Source organism: Pagrus major, chromosome 1 (genome assembly GCF_040436345.1).
Source record: "Pagrus major chromosome 1, Pma_NU_1.0".
NCBI lineage: Eukaryota > Metazoa > Chordata > Actinopteri > Spariformes > Sparidae > Pagrus > Pagrus major.
Window position 1 is genome coordinate 17,928,337 of NC_133215.1, and position 17,728 is coordinate 17,946,064.

General features: G+C 39.9%; 1 protein-coding gene across 1 annotated transcript in view; it reads right to left on the reverse strand.

The window, feature by feature from the left end:
* Positions 1-6,679: 6,679 nt before the first annotated feature.
* The window catches only part of klhl5 (kelch-like family member 5), a 29,960-nt gene continuing 18,911 nt past the window's right edge, over positions 6,680-17,728 (reverse strand). Inside the window, exons 6-13 of the mRNA XM_073472893.1 lie at positions 16,831-17,017; positions 15,702-15,926; positions 15,006-15,081; positions 14,309-14,395; positions 12,973-13,047; positions 12,490-12,627; positions 10,817-10,988; positions 6,680-9,333 (exon numbers count right to left, since the gene is read on the reverse strand). Coding sequence (XP_073328994.1) covers positions 9,277-9,333; positions 10,817-10,988; positions 12,490-12,627; positions 12,973-13,047; positions 14,309-14,395; positions 15,006-15,081; positions 15,702-15,926; positions 16,831-17,017 — 1,017 coding nt within the window. The 3' untranslated portion in view covers positions 6,680-9,276. The remainder of the gene's footprint in view (positions 9,334-10,816; positions 10,989-12,489; positions 12,628-12,972; positions 13,048-14,308; positions 14,396-15,005; positions 15,082-15,701; positions 15,927-16,830; positions 17,018-17,728) is intronic.

Below are 17,728 nucleotides of genomic sequence, written 5' to 3' on the forward strand. Positions count from 1 at the left end.
TTATGTTTATGTGATACCTACCACATCTTAAATTAAGTGCTTGAGCTGCTCCCTTTAAGGACAAGTGCAATGGATCCAAACACTTTTAGTACGTGCAGTAAAACTGATTAATTTGCGCTCCAGCAAGTAATTTCCACCACTCACAAAATAAAATACTGATTTTATAACTGGTGTTTAAAATTGTTTTTTTTTACCTGATTTAGTTATTTTTACTTGACTTTTTTAAGGTAGATCATTTTTATTCTGTTTACTGTTTGATGAGCTTGTTTTTGCTGCTGCAAGCCAAATGTCCACTGTGGGACATTAAAGGTTCGACTGAACTAATGGGAAAAAATCTCTCAATAGGCCTTTTAAATGGAGAGCAAGGTTGCAAAAGCAAATCAGCACTACCATTTAATGCAGCATAAGTTTCATGTTACTGTGTAACATTTTGGTCACAGTTTTGTATTTCTATCATTTTATTGCATGTATCTATTTGCCTGCTTTTGTTCTGTTTTAATTCCTTAATCTATCACTCAACCACTGCTGTGACATGTGAATTTACCCATCAATAAAGTCAATAAGGGATCAATAAATTCTTATCTTATATCTTAATTTATCTCATCTTATCAAGCAGCTTCCACAACAACAAAGCCTCTTATGATGATATACTGTACAATCGAGCAATACATTTTCTTTTTAACCAGAGGCTAATAAGATCATGTGATTGCGATGTTCACAAGAATTTAAATATGTTAAGTTTTGATTATTTCATCAGACTTTCACATCATCTATAAATGCCTACATAATCATGCTTCTTGTGGTTCCTCTCAGAGTGTGTGGCACAGTAACATCTGCAGCATCCACTGGGAAATGTGAAGTGCCTTTGTATGAATCCTCATTTGGACAAACAGCTTTTTTCTGATTGGGGATCAGCATGTGCAAATCCTGACTGGGATCATTTTAAACTCAAACTGTTTTGAAGACGGATCAGTCATTTCGTCATCAAAGAGCTGGTGCTTGTTTTGTGGTGTTTTATTTTCATGTATCACAGTTTGTGTTTTTTATTGTTCTGTCTGTATTTTCTTGCTCCTATTGATTGTTGAGTGCGTGTTTGTATTCTCTTCTGTGTAGTTGTTGTTTGGTTTTATGGGCCCAAATAGGGATGGGCACTGCAAATTGCTTAGGCTATAAATGCTGTGGTGTGTGGCATCAGTTAATGCTCCATACTTCTAACTATACAAATAATCAATAGATTATAAATTAATGACAGCTGAAATCCATTTAGCCGCCTCAGTGTCAGCGTGCTGGATTCAGCAAACTGTGACAAGTCAAAACGTCTGCTGTGAAAAGGCCTAATATTATATTTTTCTTGTATTCTTGCACAAAATAAACAGTAAACAGAGACAGAGAATCAGAAAATCTTGCAGATTTAAAGATCTACAGGGACTGTATCTTTCCACAGAAGGATTAAACTGAACTGACTGTGAAGCTGAAACACAAGAGGTTTGAAAGTCTCCCTGTTTTTCCTTCCCTCTTTCAGAAAAGCTCATATAAAGTCAGCCTTGAGGTATTATATTGTGCACATAATCTCTGAGTGTGCATCCAGCTGTGTTTGCTGAGGATATATATCACATTATGCACACACTATAACAGTGGAAGCACCGATTTGAGCTCTGCAGCTGCCTCAGTGCTCCTGACAGGACGCTATACAGTAAACAACTGCAATAAACTGAGAGTTGTTAACGACAATACAGACATTTATTAGATGTTTTGTTGAGTCCAACACAGCAAATAATGGGACTGATATTTTCTTTTGTCAGAGAAACTTCATGTGCAGCGTTAGCTCTGAATATATGATCCCATCCGGTGCGTTGTCCAAATGCAGCTTGTTAACATCCTGCAAACTTCAATACTGAGACTATAGATAAATCTAGAATCTCCCAAAGGCTTTTTCTCATGGCCAAGCTCAGCTTTAAGTATATTAGATCCATTATAGTGCTGTTTCTGGATGTATGCTGTAGATAAAGACTACCATGACAGAAATACTGGATAGTTAGCAGCAGAACAGTAACCAGATGTCACCTGTTTGAGGTTTGGTTTCCTGGCAGAAGCTGCACTGTTGCCTTACACAAAGCTGCAAGAGACAGTGTACATAAAACACTGTGTACAGCACAGACTCTAAAATCTTTGTCTTCGTTTGTACAATGCAAAATGAATTAAAATGAAATTATGACTCTTTGGTGATTTTTATACACATCAATGGGCAAGGTAGTTAAAAAAAAACACTGTAAGGATTTGTAGATTAATCGATTAGTGGTTAGAAAGAAAATGAGTTGCCAACTATTTTCACTTCATTGTTAAGTCATCATTCAAGCAACCATTAGGTTGTAAAATGTGAGGATTTACTGCTTTTCTTTGTCATTTATGATGGTCAATGTAGAGTCTCTGGGTTTTGGACTGTAGGTTGGATAAAGGAAGCAATTGGAAGACGTCAATTTGGGCTCTGGGAAACTGTAATATTTTTCACAATTTTCGAACAATTATTCATGAAAATAATCAGCAGTTGCAGCCCTAATTAAAACCAACTAAGAAAGTAAAATAAGAAAAAATGTGTGTTAAAAAATATATAGAGAGAGCTGCCCATTTCTGTATATGATGTGCTTCCACCACAGATCCACTTGACGGCGACCTTGCACAGTTATTAGGACTTCATCATTCAGATGTCACAGCTTACTTTAACTGTTCTATCAAATCCTTTTTCTTTCTGTTCTTTAAATGATCAGCGATGCTCTTTTACCATCTCCAGCTTCTCCAGCTCAACAGTGCACAGGCTCACTGTACTATACTTCTTTTCTCCCGAGATAAATCAAGGTCAACGGCTCCTTTTTCTCCTGTTATTTCATTATTAATGACAGACAGAGAAACACACTCTGGTGACACAGCAGCTTCTGTGCTTCTCCATACATTGATGGGAGGGTGACAGCTTATTTCTGCTGTACAAACCTGGGAGCTGGAAGGAAATGCCAGCTGTGTGACACAAATATTCCTCACCAGCAGAATACACCCTGCTGACTCAGATCTCATTAAGATGCACTGAAGGGAGCAGCTGCATGATTTTCAAGCAAAATGGTAAAATTAGAGCAGAGATGAAAAAAGAAATGGTGGATGAAAAATGAATGTTGTGAAATGTTTTCGCCAGCGAGACAATAAACCAGAAGTGAGCAGGGTGGCTCAGTGCTTCTGCAATCCACGGATTCAATAGCATCAGAGAAATTCAGTTTGGTATAATTATCTTGTAATTCTGCAATCAATCATGAAAAGTCTGTGATTTACTTTATGTATTCACATTCACCTGCCAACATTCAACTCCTGTGGTCAAAACTCACTTTTATGCAGTTAATGAATCTGCTCTGAAATCCTTACAAAACATCCCACAGAAATAGGCTCATGTTCCAGTTGTGAAGAAGTCCTGTAGGAATGATGCAGATCTTGTGAACTTATTACAAATCGTCCTGAAGACATGTTGTAATGTCCACGTGAAGCATTCATTGTCTTGCAGGACAGTTGTAGGGGACACCAGTGGCAATTGTAACAACTCACGTTAAACCAATCAGATCTACTGTAGAATGGTACTCAGTAGAGTGCATACCTCCACCAAGGCCCAGCAGTCCCCTTTGGGTCTTACTCACAGATACCCACTACCTATATATGCCTCATAGTTTCATCATTTCATTAAAGAAAGTGAGAAAATAATCCTGGATTCGTCCCTTTATCCAGATCTGACCCAAAAGTTAATGGGGTCTATTCTGGGCCGAGACCCATCATCCACCCAAGTTTTGTGGAAATCTGATAAGTAGATTTTGTGTAATCTTGCCGACAAACCAACCAACCAACAAGCTGACACGTGGAAAAAAAACACTCCTTGGCAGAGGTAATGAGACAAATGAAACCTTGGACACGCTTTATGGTGAGCCATCTCTTTTGCCAACAGACTTGTCAAAGTTATAATTGTAATATTAGTTTTTAGGTTTTTATATTTGTATAACTACGATTAATCTTACTGGTTTAATTAAGCTGAATTGATTTGTCAATGTATACAAAGTGTTTTAACTTCTGTATATCTATATTAGTACTAGTAGTATAGTTTATTGTGGTCCTTGGTATTTACATGAAGATCTTACATGTGTTGTTACACTTGCTACATATGCTGTTACGATCAGATGTAACATTTGGCTTCTATGTGTTTCAATGAATATTGTGACTGATATTGCTTGGAAAACATTTGATGACATAAGTGGAAAGCAGATACAAGTTACCTATATAAAGACTGTATCCATATAGCTCGAGAGAATAGAAAAAAGAGACTTTTGAGCGATCGCATCTAAACAAAAAAATTGTTACAACTGCCCCAGGTCTCCCCTATATCTTGCAGGTATATCTGTAGATCACAGCAGCACTGCTGGACGTTACAGTACCTTTAAGACTGATGTGGGCCGGTTAATTCCCATTGGGCCGCTGTTCTTTCCCTGCAGGACAATCTCATTTTGCAGGATCGTTTTTCATGCTTCACTAATTAAACAAGCTGTCTAAGAGCCACGCACATACTTAATTATCGCTGCAGGAAGTATGAAAACATATTGCAGGCGTTTAGTTAATCAACAAATCACTCTATTATTAGTCTTCAATACTATATAACTGTCCTAAATCAGTCCAAACTGTACAGTAAATCTTAATTACATGCAGAACCAGAATACAGTGCAAGATCCCAACACAAAAATCTCTCTGATACCAATGATTGATAAGTAACCGATTTGAATAGATGTTATTTACACCCCGACATGCTGTCGACCCACTTCAGATGGGGTGCCTGCTAACACTTTTAGCTTAGCAGCTACAGAGAAGATTTTGGCTTAAAAAAGGGTGTCAGTAACACCTTTGCAATCAGTTTGGGATCTAAGTGCTTCTGGAGATTTCAGTTACGCTGGATGAGCTGTAAGGAGCCTTAACCTTAAAGGAACTTTTCCTTCAAGGTTATTCTTTATTCAAATATATGTCCTATATCATTTTTTGATTCGAGGTATTTCTGCTGTTCTCTGCTACTAGCCCAGAAGAGAAAAATTGTTTGTTGTTGTCACATTAGCCTACATTTATCTTTTAATAAAAATCTAAAATTTTATGCCTTTAATGTTGCATTAAATTTGTCCAGTGGTGTCGAAAATGGTATCAGCTATCGATATTTTTCAAGGTAGTACATCAAAGCAGTAACTTCGTGCATCTGCGCACAGCACTGACAGATAAATGTGCAGCTGCATGTCTGAACTGTTTGCAGGTTACATCTATATGTGGATGTGGAACATGTGGAGTCAGACAGTCCAGTGCTTTCTGTCTCCTTCTTCTCCCTGTCAGACATAATGGTCTCAGGTGCTGTTAAGGTGGTGAGACAAGGTCACTGGCGTCATTTCTCAGCGCCACTGGGAGCCGTTTGTCAGAGTTGGTTATGATTTAAAGCTTCCCATGTAATAAATAACAGAGTGAATCAGTTGGCTACAGGCGGCGGTCCCGGGGTTAACGTATCCGTAAATTGTGAGAATTCCTCTCCCTCATACACTCGTTTCACACCGAGATCGCTTCAACCTGCTGCTGTGTCTCTGGCTCAGGCTGCAGCGTTTAATCTACAGCATTCACACTTAAGAGTAATGAGGATTCATATTAACCTCCAGGCTCAGGGAATTAATTCAGAGAAGGAAAACACACATAAAAATATAGAAACCTCTGATCTACAGAGGCCATCACTAGGTCTGGTCTGATGGGGAGGCTGTTACAGATAAGAGCCACATATAAACACACACATTTACACCATAATGACATTTAGAGTGTGTTTGTGACAAATGGAAACTGCTTGTGGAAACATCTGCACCATAAACATGATTTAGTTGTTATTGTTAAACTGCTCTACATAAAAAAAAACATAAACAAGTGTTAAATCACATCTGGACTTTAATGTATAAAAGACAATAACAGCATATTACAGCAGCATATATATTGTACATTTACATTGTACAGGAGGATGTGTAGTATTCTGGTACAAAAAGAGGAGATCAGCAGCTGTACCATTTCTTAATCTCATTACTTCATCTCAATTCATGGTAAGAAAAGAAACACACAATGACACATGGCATATTTAGTGTGCACTGTATAATATACAGCATGATGCAAGAAGTATGTAAGCACATCTCTGACAGTTGAAGAAAAAAACAAGATGAAAACTAAGCTTGATGAAAAAATATTCCCATGGTAAATCATGATTATGAGATAACAAACGTAGAACATATGAGACAGAAAAGTCAAAATGAGTTAAAAAGTCATAATCGTGAGATAGCAAATGTTAAAATATCATGATAACAGTCACAGTTATGAGATAAATTCATAATTATGACATACAAAGTTGAAACTATGAAATTAAAAAGTCATAATCATGAGTTAAAAAGTCATAATCATGAGATAACAAAAGTCAGAATTTCATAACAGTCACAACTATGAGATGAAAAAGTCCATTATGAAATGAAGTCATAATTACTCTATGAGATAACAAAAGTCAAAATCACGAGTTAAAAAGTCATAATTATGAGACAAAAAGTTGAAAGTATCAGATAAAGTTGAAAATGTGAGATAAAATGTCATGATTATGAGAAAAAAGTTTAAATTATGAGATAACAAAAGTCAAATTTATGAGATAAAAACAAACATGTATCCTATAATTATAACTTTGGCTTTTATCTAATAATTTCAACTCAACATAATAATTTTTTACCTCATTATTTCAGCTTTCTATCCCATAATTTTGTTTTTTTCTCTTAATTTTGACTTTTTAACTCATAATTACATTCTTTACCTCAATAGTTTGGATTATTATCTCATAAGTATTACTTATTTCATATATTTTCGACTTTTTATGACTTACCATGGGAATCTTTTTTTTTAAATCAAGGCAAAATTTCATCAATTTTTTCTTTTTAACTGGCGGAAATGTGCTTCCATAAATAATACTACATACAGATTTCATATTTATTTATATACATAATATACACTCAATATATAGATTGATTTGGAATGTCTGTCTTTATTTTGAACCTCCGACTGAAATCTGCACAGTGGAGGTGACACACTTCTCGTGCTCTGATCTGAAGAGAATTACTCTCTAAATAAACAGCAGGCAGGTTTGAAAGAGAAGAAAATAGACTAATGCAGCGATGCATTAGGCCTGAATAAACATCAGCTCAGCTGTGGGGAATCGCTGGCCTGCCCGTCTATACTTTTTTAGATGTCATGCCGGCAAATATGGGAGGCTTTTCAATCTTCACTGGCTCCTGGGGCACTTGGCTTTCAGCTGTGTGGTTAAGTGTGTGTGTGTATGTGTGTGCGTTTGTGTGAGAGATATGTCCGTGCGTGTTTATGGAGTGCGTCCTGGGGGCTACATTAGCTCTAGATCTGTCAGTTCAGACAGGATGCCTGCTTTGCCTCTCACTGTCAGGCATTTGCTTTCTGTACACTAGACACACACACACACACACACACACACACACACACACACACACACACACACACACACATACACATACACATACACATACACACACACACTAGAGGAGCAGACTGAGCCATGCAGGGGAAATAAACAATTAAGCATACAGCATAAAATGTTTGTGACATTTAAGTATCGAACCTACAGTCAGCATCTTTGTATTCTTCAGGTTTCCTGACGTGTACGTTTCCTGAATCGAGCCCGCAAACGACCTCATGTGTTCGTAACATGAGGTCGTTTCATTTTCCACTCCAACGTGTGATACTTTGTCTGCAGCAGCATCAAATCTAATAACGCTTTGAACTCGACATCAAACAAAACGTCGCACCGGCTGAATCTGCGTTATTAAATTCATGGTCTCATTATATGGTCTGTTGTTCATTTTGTCTGGGTGTTCAATTCTGCTATAAAAGTGAGCGTGAGTGTGAGTGTGTGTGTGTGTGTTGAAATGGGAAAATAGGAATGAAGAGAAAGCAGCAGGGAATTGAAGATGTGGGGAGAGGGGAGCGGGAAGATTCTCATTTGAGATAAAAATATACTCCTTGCAATCTCTGAACACCCAAACAGATGTGTTCACACACGCACACGCAAACACACACACACACACTGAGGAAACAACTATAGTGGAGAGAAAGACAGCTAGAACAGAAAAGCTCGAGTGACCCTGTATTAAGACCAAGCCTGTAAAGAGCTGACCTTTGGCTCTGTGGGAAAGTGAAAATAAAATTTCCCTACAGGCATCAACAAAGGGATACACTCTGGCTATAAACTCAGTAACAGCACTTCATGGACCTCAATTATTTTAAAAATGGCACAATTAGACTGTAAAAAGTTGGATAATTTGCCTGTGTAGCTTATAAAAAAGCTACAATAACTCACAGTATACTGTATGCTTCAGATGTGAGCTGATGCAACGTGGAAGACATACTCACAGAAATGTTAGATAAAACGTGATGATATGTTTTTGACTGAAAAGAAGAAAGAATGTCACAGTTTGTTACAGTACAGCTGCTCATAAGGTTGTGCTGATTGTGTCAAAAGACTTTCTTTCATCCGTCAGCGGGCAAGAAAGGAAAAGAAAAGAGAGGAGGGGAGGGGAGCAGTTGCCGACTGCAGCATTAAATAATAGGGAATATATTAAAATAGCATCAATACACACGATCAGATATCGTTAGGAAAACCGAGTGCGTAAAATGATGAGGCATCTCCGCGGCCCTGACAAGCTCTCTCTGTCTCTTTCACCTTCCTGTCAGCAGAAATAGAAGCTGAAAGCAGACATGTTGGTTTATGTGTGTGTGTGTGTGTCCCACCTTGTCTACAGGAAGAAAATAATAGGCATGAAAAAAAAGAAGCTGCAAGACAGCTGTTCTGTCATGCTCAGATAAACACTGCAGATTCCTCTTCATCTGTGGTGTCGGTGGCGCTTCACGTCTGTGGCAGAAGTCATCAGGATGTTCACATATGAAAACTTCATCCGGAACCTGACACATGACTTAACCCTAAACAAACCCTAAATGTTTTAAATCAATCGCAGGCAGTCGTTGAGGAGAGTAAAATGGGACTTCAGTAATCAGCCTGTCACCTTCTGGTGTTGGTCACATGCTGGCAGGCAGATGAGTTTCTTGGTGTAACTTCAGTAAAACCCACACCAGAGCAGGGTCTCTGAGCCACATCATGAACAGTCCTCTGATGAATATTTGGTGTTTGTGTTTTCACAGTCGGACGGCCACCACGCACGCTCCTGCTCTGCCCACACACAGGGGTGCTACCTGGAAAGATGAAAAACAAAAGAAAACAAGAGAGTCACAATCACAGATGGATACCAAATGGTGCAGTGAAGGACTGTCTAGAACTATCTATGTTTTCAGCTGGTTTAAAGGTCAAGTGTGTCGGATTTAGTGGAATCTAGTGGTGAGGTTGCAGATTGCGACCAGCTGAACACCCCTCATCTCACCCTCCTCTACAGCGGCCACTAAAATTGCTAAAGACCCTATTTAGAGACAGTTTTTGGTGTCTGTAGAAACATGTCTCAAATGGTTATTCATAGTGTTTAATAGGTTGCATGTAGTGATGAAACAGTCATCAGTTATCATGTGACTCTGAAGCTTTTAGTTTCCCACTCTATGACTCCAAATAAATGCTAATGCTGCTCTCACTTCTTGATTTGTAAAAATGCAACTGTTTCCATGTTCACCATGTCAACTTTAAAAGTGAGCATGCATGAACGGCTTGTTACATCTGTCTCCTGGGGGCCAACATACTAGTTATAGGAGGTTTAAAGTGCTCAGACAAAATTGCATTTTAAACATCTACATTTCTGAGACCACTGACCAACCTGATCTGCTAAAAAGATCATGTGATAATTGAAAGCTCCAGATCGTCCACTTAATGGACCACTTAATTCCAAGGTCAGGAATGAATGAAGGGAATGGACTTCTTTGTGAATGTAGGATATGTACAACACTGATATTTTGTGGCTAGACCTCCTTTTGACCTCCCCACAAGGATACACCGACTACCACACAGCAGGGAGTCGGGAGTGAGGATAATCCTTTGGCTCTAAGGGAAGCTTTGTGCCTTTTGTGGTTGTCTAGTCCTGTTAGTTTTTTTAGACACGGATAGTCAAAGCTGCCTGTCAGTCAACTAATTTTAAACATGAACTTACCACCCACGTTACGTGTCTCGGAAAAGAAAAGATTGACAGATTTGTGCTAAAGCAGGCAGGGGAAGTGTTGCTACGAAGACGGGACAGACAAGACATCCTCTGGTTTGTTTTTTCAGTATCTGACAATGAACAGAGGACACATTTAATGGTCTCAACATGTCCTCTCACATCTCCTCAGCCCTCTGTGTCAGTCTGAGCATCTCTGTATCTGCCCACCTACACCCCCTCTTGTTCTCAGCATGGTGCGTGTCTCCAAAATAGCAGATTTCCAGCGACTTTGGTTGGAAATCCTCTGAGGCGATGCAGGAGATGAGTTATAAACAGAAGTGCGATACACTTGAATGAGATCGCTCAACTTTGAGACAGTCGCCTCTTTCCCTTTACTAACGCAGCGGCAAGGACAATATTAGCATGAGGAAAACATACATTTACATAACAATGAAAACATGCCAAGATACACAGGAGAGGAGCTGGAGGAAGGTCAAACTGACATCCTGTGTTTATATAACAATTTTATTGGTGCATATAATGATTTATTACTTGTTTTTACTGAGCTACAGTCAATGTACATGTATATGTTTGTGTACCTGTGTCCACTCGTTCGTCTGAGGGTCGTAAGCTTCTACAGTGTTGAGATACACCTGCCCGTCATAACCGCCCACAGCATAGAGACGGTCACCAAGGAGACAAACACCGACGGCATCTCTGCTGATGCTCATGGGGGCCACTGCCGTCCACACGTCTGTCTGAGGGTCGTACCTGTACACACATAGAGAAAACACACACAGGTTTATACAACACACAAAGTAAGAAATTCAATTTAAACAGGTTTACTGTCCACAGTTCAACATTTTGGGATATACAGTTATTCCCCTGCTATTCAGAGTTAGATGAGAAACTTGATATCAAATCTCTCGTCTGTGCATTAATTACAGAACTGGAGCGAGGAGGCTATAGCTAAGCTTAGCATAAAGACTGGAGGCAAGGGGAAACAGCCCACACCACCAGCACCTCTCAAGCTGATTAAGTAACATGCTGTATCTCATTTGTTTATTAATTTATACACAAATAGAGATGTACAAGAGACAATTTGTTGTTTCATTAGTAGTTGTCACAATTTCTTTGCACAGTAACTTCTTCTGAATTTTCTTATCATTGTGAGGTATGGTGCCAATGTTGGACAGATGGATAAACTGTTTTTCAGGGAATAATAAGACCACGCAACTCCCCTTAAAATCTCAAACTGTCTTTTGTTTGTGTCTCAGTTAAATAAACAAGAATGTAAATTTGTGAACTTTGCAGGTGCTGGTATTGGTATTTTTTATTCCCAGGATAGCATGACCTGAACTTCTCTGCTTCGGATTGGCTTACTCCAATATTCTTACCCTAAATCTAATCAATCTCACTCCTCGGGGCTGAACCTACCTGACCCTACCAGCAAAGGCAACGAGTTCTAGCAGAGGCAGAGTAGAGCGGGTCATGACTTAGCTACCCTGCAGGGTTGAAAATCCAATATTAACTAAGAGGGGACAACTAAATTAAATTTTCTCAAGAGCAGTTCCTGAGGGGGACACCAAAAGTGCTGTAACTCTGCTAACAAACTCTGTCAGCCGGCTCAGGAAAACTACACTGCGGTATTTGGTACCACAAACACTGGATAATATCACTGTAGCTTGTTAGCTAATGTAAGCTAACCACTAGCTGACATAAAAAGTGACCTGTAATTCAGTGTTGAAAAAAAAAGACTGGTGACAATTATAAATGTGTTTTTATTGGATTTAGAGGGAAAGTAAATAAATTACTAACATATAATTTCTTTGAACAACTTACTGGAGGTCAGCCACCAACGACAGACTCAGATTCTAATACATGTACTACATCTGCATCGTGTATGATTGCTGAGGGCCAAGGGGGGAAGTTCTGGGTCGTATGGCCCAGAAATCCCCCATCGTTTAGCTCTTTTTGGTCCGGCCTCCAGACTCCCATAGTTAAATAAAATGGTTTTAATTTATAAACTAATCCTCAGGTATGGTGTTCCCTCAGTGCTTTTGGTCACGAGGCTGACCCAATATGCGTCTCTTGTTGTGGCTGTGACAGCATATCAAAAAGAAAAACAAATCACATAAAAAGGACAGAAAAAAACCCCATGCATATTTTTACATCACACAGTAAACTGTGCATTACGCATTTTACATTTCAAACAGCAATAAATATGAGACATCTGTTACATCAAACACACACACAGTACACACAGACTCACCTCTCCACACAGTCACTTAGCCGAGATGCAAGGGATGAGGCCGGCGCATCATGACCTCCGATTGCGTACAGGAAGCCATGCCATGTGGCCACGCCCACACCCCCACGCCTTTTAGCCATAGGAGCACAGCCGCTCCACCTGCAGATGGAGTTTGTAACCATCAGAAAGATAAAGCAGACTTTTTTCAGTCTCTAACATTGAGGAACTCAAAATCTTCCACATTGTGCTCAGTGATTATTTACCGGGGACCACGGATGACTTCGTATCACGCCTTCCAGTGAAGAAAATAATGAATGTACCTGATAAACAGAAGCTGTTTGAATGTGCTCTATTCTAACGTCCTGAGAGGGTTAGCTGTCTCTTTTGATCTGTGGGTAAATAACCTTTAAAGCAGAGATGCGCTTCACCAGGAGGAAGAGCAGACAGGAAATAAAGCAGGAGATGGCAATTAATTCTGGTCAAATGAAGTCCCTCGACTCTGACCTGTTGGTGTGGGGGTCGAAACACTCCACTGAGCGCAGGCAGGATGAGCCGTCACGACCTCCTACTGCATACAACCTGAGGAAGACAGAAGATTGTGTTACCCCTCTGGACACAAAACATTGCACACGTTTCTGGACTGTGGAAGTATCTTTTCAATTTAGTGACAGTAAAACAGATGGTATTAGGGTGTGTTAGTGTGTGTTTGTGTGTGTGTGTCTGTGTGCTGCAGGATTTGGGGACAAAGTGAGGTGAGCAAAATCAATCAACCAACACTCCTGGGGCATCACAACCCCGAGCAGGCACTGTGTATGTGTGTACGTGTGTGTGTGTGTGTGTGGATGTGGATGTGGAGTTGGGAGAGCGAAGGAAGAAGTGCATCAGAACCAGTCGAGCAAGTAATGAGCTCCATCAGGAAAAGAGCCCAGAGAATACACAACACATACATGCACACGCACAAATTTACGCAGCCTTGCACACACACACACACAAACACACATGCTACTGTTGGGCATGCTTAGTCAAATCAGTTGTTTCTGTATTAATTAGCATCTCTAAAGCCTTTCTCTGTGGCGTCTCTCTGAGGCGCTGAATAATAAAAACAACGGGGGAATATTGCAATTCTAATAAAGTCTGCTGTCGGCTGCTGGAGAATTCTGGGGCAAGTGAGGAGATTCTGACGTCCTGAACTTATAAAGTCCCACTATTAAAATGTGCATTTGTGCATGACTGACTGTGAGCATGTGAATGTGTGTGCGTTCGCTGTGTGACTGTGAGCCTTGTCACTGTTTCCATCACTGTTTGATACTGCAGTTTGTCTGTGCAGGGGAGGAGTAGTTACAGTAACATAACCTCGACTCTGTTACTTTTATCTTGAAACAGAGACACAACAAATTCACATTTTTTTCTCCTCTGGATAAAATGCTTAGGTGCTTCCTGTTGGACCAAAACTGTTTGGTTTCAAGCTGTTGAAAAATCTTTTCCATTGGTCTCTGCTCTCCAAACCATGAGCACTGGATTAAGCTAACTAACTGACTATTTTTCAGGCGTAAAAAGGCTTTTTTGTATAATGAGCAACACATAAATAACTCTCTTTCTTCTGATTAAGAACATTGAGGCAGTTTTTGTCTCATTTCTGGTAAAAATCTATTACATTACATTAATTAGGATGACCCTTTTGTCCAAAGCGACTTACAGTAAGAGAAAACAGTATCCATAGTAACAAGAGCAAGATGTCAACAAAGTAAAAACATGTTCATTGCTTCAGTGAACATACAAATATTAAATCTTTAACTTGAATTTAGTGTAGATGTTTGAAGCAATACATGAGCTCACTTACTTGCTATTGAGTACAGCTACTCCCACTGTGCTTCTGGGTGTAGCCATACTTGCAACGAAGCTCCACTGGCGAGCCTGAGGGTCCCACCTGGTAAAAAAGATGTAAACAACTTGTCAGTCCAGCACATAATAAAACACGGCAACAAATCTTAAGTACAGTTCAGAGATTGTGTTTTCACTTTACTGCATCATTCAGCTGCAACATCTCTCTCAAAAACAGTTCAAGAAATGTTCTCTTGTTCTGTATCAGAAGTGAGCTAAAGCTTTTCCTGCCAGGATTTTAAATCTGGTCTGGAATGGTGTCAGAGCCAACCTCTGACACATATGTCAGTGCTCATTGTGAGCCTGGGACGATATTGCTTGAATAATGTTCACAGTGGAGAGAACAGAAAACCTTCATTTTCTGTGGTATGTTTGCTCAAATGACTTCGTCTCATACTGGCGCTTTTAATAATCGCCACGGTGTCGGAACATATGAGACATGATGGATTTGAACTGCCAGCGGGAAGAATGAACATGTCATTCTTTATTACAAGCTCTATTAGTGAACTCAGCTCTAGATAATCCACTGAAACTGCTTATATTTGAAACTACTTTCAACTAACAAAAATATATTTTTATTTGTAATGTCAATGAAATGATCCTTTAAGTAGAGTATATAAAATAGAATAAAACAGCTGCGTGAAGTCTCCTCTTACCTTTCCACTGTGCTGAGGTAGCTCCAGCCATCGTGTCCTCCTACTGCGTACATGGGCCCCTCCAGGACGGCTACACCTGCGATACACAAAAATACTCGATTAAATCATGGCAACTAACCAAAACACAGTCCACTCGGACAAGCTCATAAAACCACACACGTTTAGGACAAGAGTGTGAGTTTTGTGTGTGTGTGTGTGCAACCACACCAAGGGCATTAGGCGTGCAGAGTTAGCAGCATGTTGACACCTCCATACGCAAGGGATTTATCTGCCAGAACATCTGTAGTGCCAGATGTGTGTTTCAATCCTCTCTTCCCTTCACACACACATGCACACATTTATAAAACACTGAAGCAAAAGCACCACACGCCTTATCAAATTTTGTTATTGCACAGTGAGTGGGGAGGCTGTCCTCCAAACAAGAAGACACAGGGTCAGACCATCGTGCTGAAGTGCTCTTGATTATGAACCACTTACTGCGGAGGTGCTGTTCTGTAGCTGAAACTGACCTTTGACCTCACTGTGTTAGCAGCAAGAAAGACAATATTTTTTTTACCAAGAATACAAAATTAAACAAATATATTGAAGCATTTTTCTTTAAAATACGAACCCAAATAACAGAAAAAGCCTTCATCCACCTCAAGACTAAGATCAATTGACCTTTCCAAGCACTTTTAAACTCGTTCTTGTACTCACCTAAGCCATGCCTGTGTGTGGACATCGGGGGCATGACGCTCCACGTCTTGCTGTGCGGGTTGTAACACTCCACAGTGTTGAGGGTCTTGAGTCCATCTCGGCCGCCCACAACATAGAGACGGCCATCGAGGACAGCTACGCCGAACTGCAGTCTGCGTCCACTCATGGTGGCGACCTGCCTCCACGTGTCCCGGCGCAGACAGTACTGCTCAATGCTGGTAGCACCTGGAGAGAGTAACAGGAAAATGTTTCAGATGAAACTGTGACGGCTGCTTGCTGTGCTCTAATTTTGCACTGTTTTGAAGTGTCCAACTACTGAACATGGAGTTAGTGCCCATGGCTACATTTTTTATTCTTTTATCTCAGCAACACCTTTTTTCTTTTGTTTTCTGTTTTTAAAACTTTCTATTAGTTTAAAAAAAATTGTTTTCGACTAAGATATCCACTCTCTAGACGTCAGGTCAAAGCAGGACTATACCACTACAGCTCTGTTTATGATGATCTCTGCAAGTATTCTCATGATTACATGATACAAGTCTACTAATTATGAGATAGTTAGTCCTTTAAGCCATAATTAAGAGAAAATTACTATGAATTTTGTGTTGTTTAACTATACATCGTGCTGCCTAAGGGTCTAACATTAGGGCTGCAATTAATGATTATTATTAATTTTTTTAAATTAATTATTTTCATTTACAATTAATCTGGTTGATTATTTTTGTCACTCAATGGATTAGTTGCTTTGTCGATAAAATGTCCAAAAATGTTGAAAAATTGTGATCAATGTTTCCCAAAGCCCAAGATGAAGTCCTCAGATGTCTTGTTTTGTCCACAACCCAAAGATATTCAGTTTATTGTCATAGAGGAGTAAAGAAACCAGAAAATATTCACATTTAAGAAGCTGGAATGAGATAATTTTGACTAGTTTTAAAAACATTACTCAAACCAATTAATTTATTATCAAAACAGTTGTCAATAAATCGTCCGACTTTAATTTCTTGTAAACTCTCTACTGGGAACTATTGAATGAAGTTGAAAATGACCAGGGAACATGAAATATGTACAACCCTAACATATATGGTATATGTAATGTCTGTTGTGTGTGGTTATATGGAGGTGACTGTTCTACCTTTCGTAGCATCCATGCCCCCTACGGCGAACATGGCCCCCACGGTGGCCTTGCGTGGCCGTGTGCGGGGACTCTGAAGCAGGGGCCGGCGCTGAGGCAGGAGGTGATACTTCATCCCCTCCATCAGCAGCCGCTGGCACTCCATACTGTCTCGCAGCAGAGGGTTGGACTCCAGGTCTGCCAAGAACTACACACAAGTAGAGAAAAACACACGCACATGAATACACAGGGGTGTGTGAGAACTGCTATAAACAAGCAGTTGAGACAAAAGCAGGGTGTGTGTGCTGCGATTGTGGGGTACGATGTTACCACTGATTGTGGAGGTCTAAGGGTCGAAAGAAAGCTGTTCTCTCATTGATTGAGAGATTAGATCAGATCAGACCAGCGGCCATTAGTGCTCACACACACACACACACACACACACGCACACATACACACACTGATCATCTGACACACTAGAGGACTAATCTGTCCTCGACATCTCATCAGCTTTCTTGTCCATACCCTCTAACCTCATCTACGATCACACACATATACACACTAACACACACACACACACACACACACACACACACACACACACACATAGAGACAGCCAGGGGCTGCAGCATGAAGCACTTCAATCCAGCAGTGCTCCCTAAAATACATCCACAAGAAAATCACTGCCTGTGAAAGAGGCAGGGCGGTGAGAAGCAAGTTTCCCCTGAGGGCAAGAAGGCATGAATTACATGATTTACATTTAGATAGGTGTGTGTTTGTGTGTGTTTGTGTACGTGTGTGTTAATAGATGGAAAGCAGCAGAGGTTCCAGAGGAGACTGATTTTTTTATTTTTTTTAATAAAAGTAATTTGAAGTTTCCAGACTGTGTACCGCTCCATGTTTGTGTGTGTTGACTAAG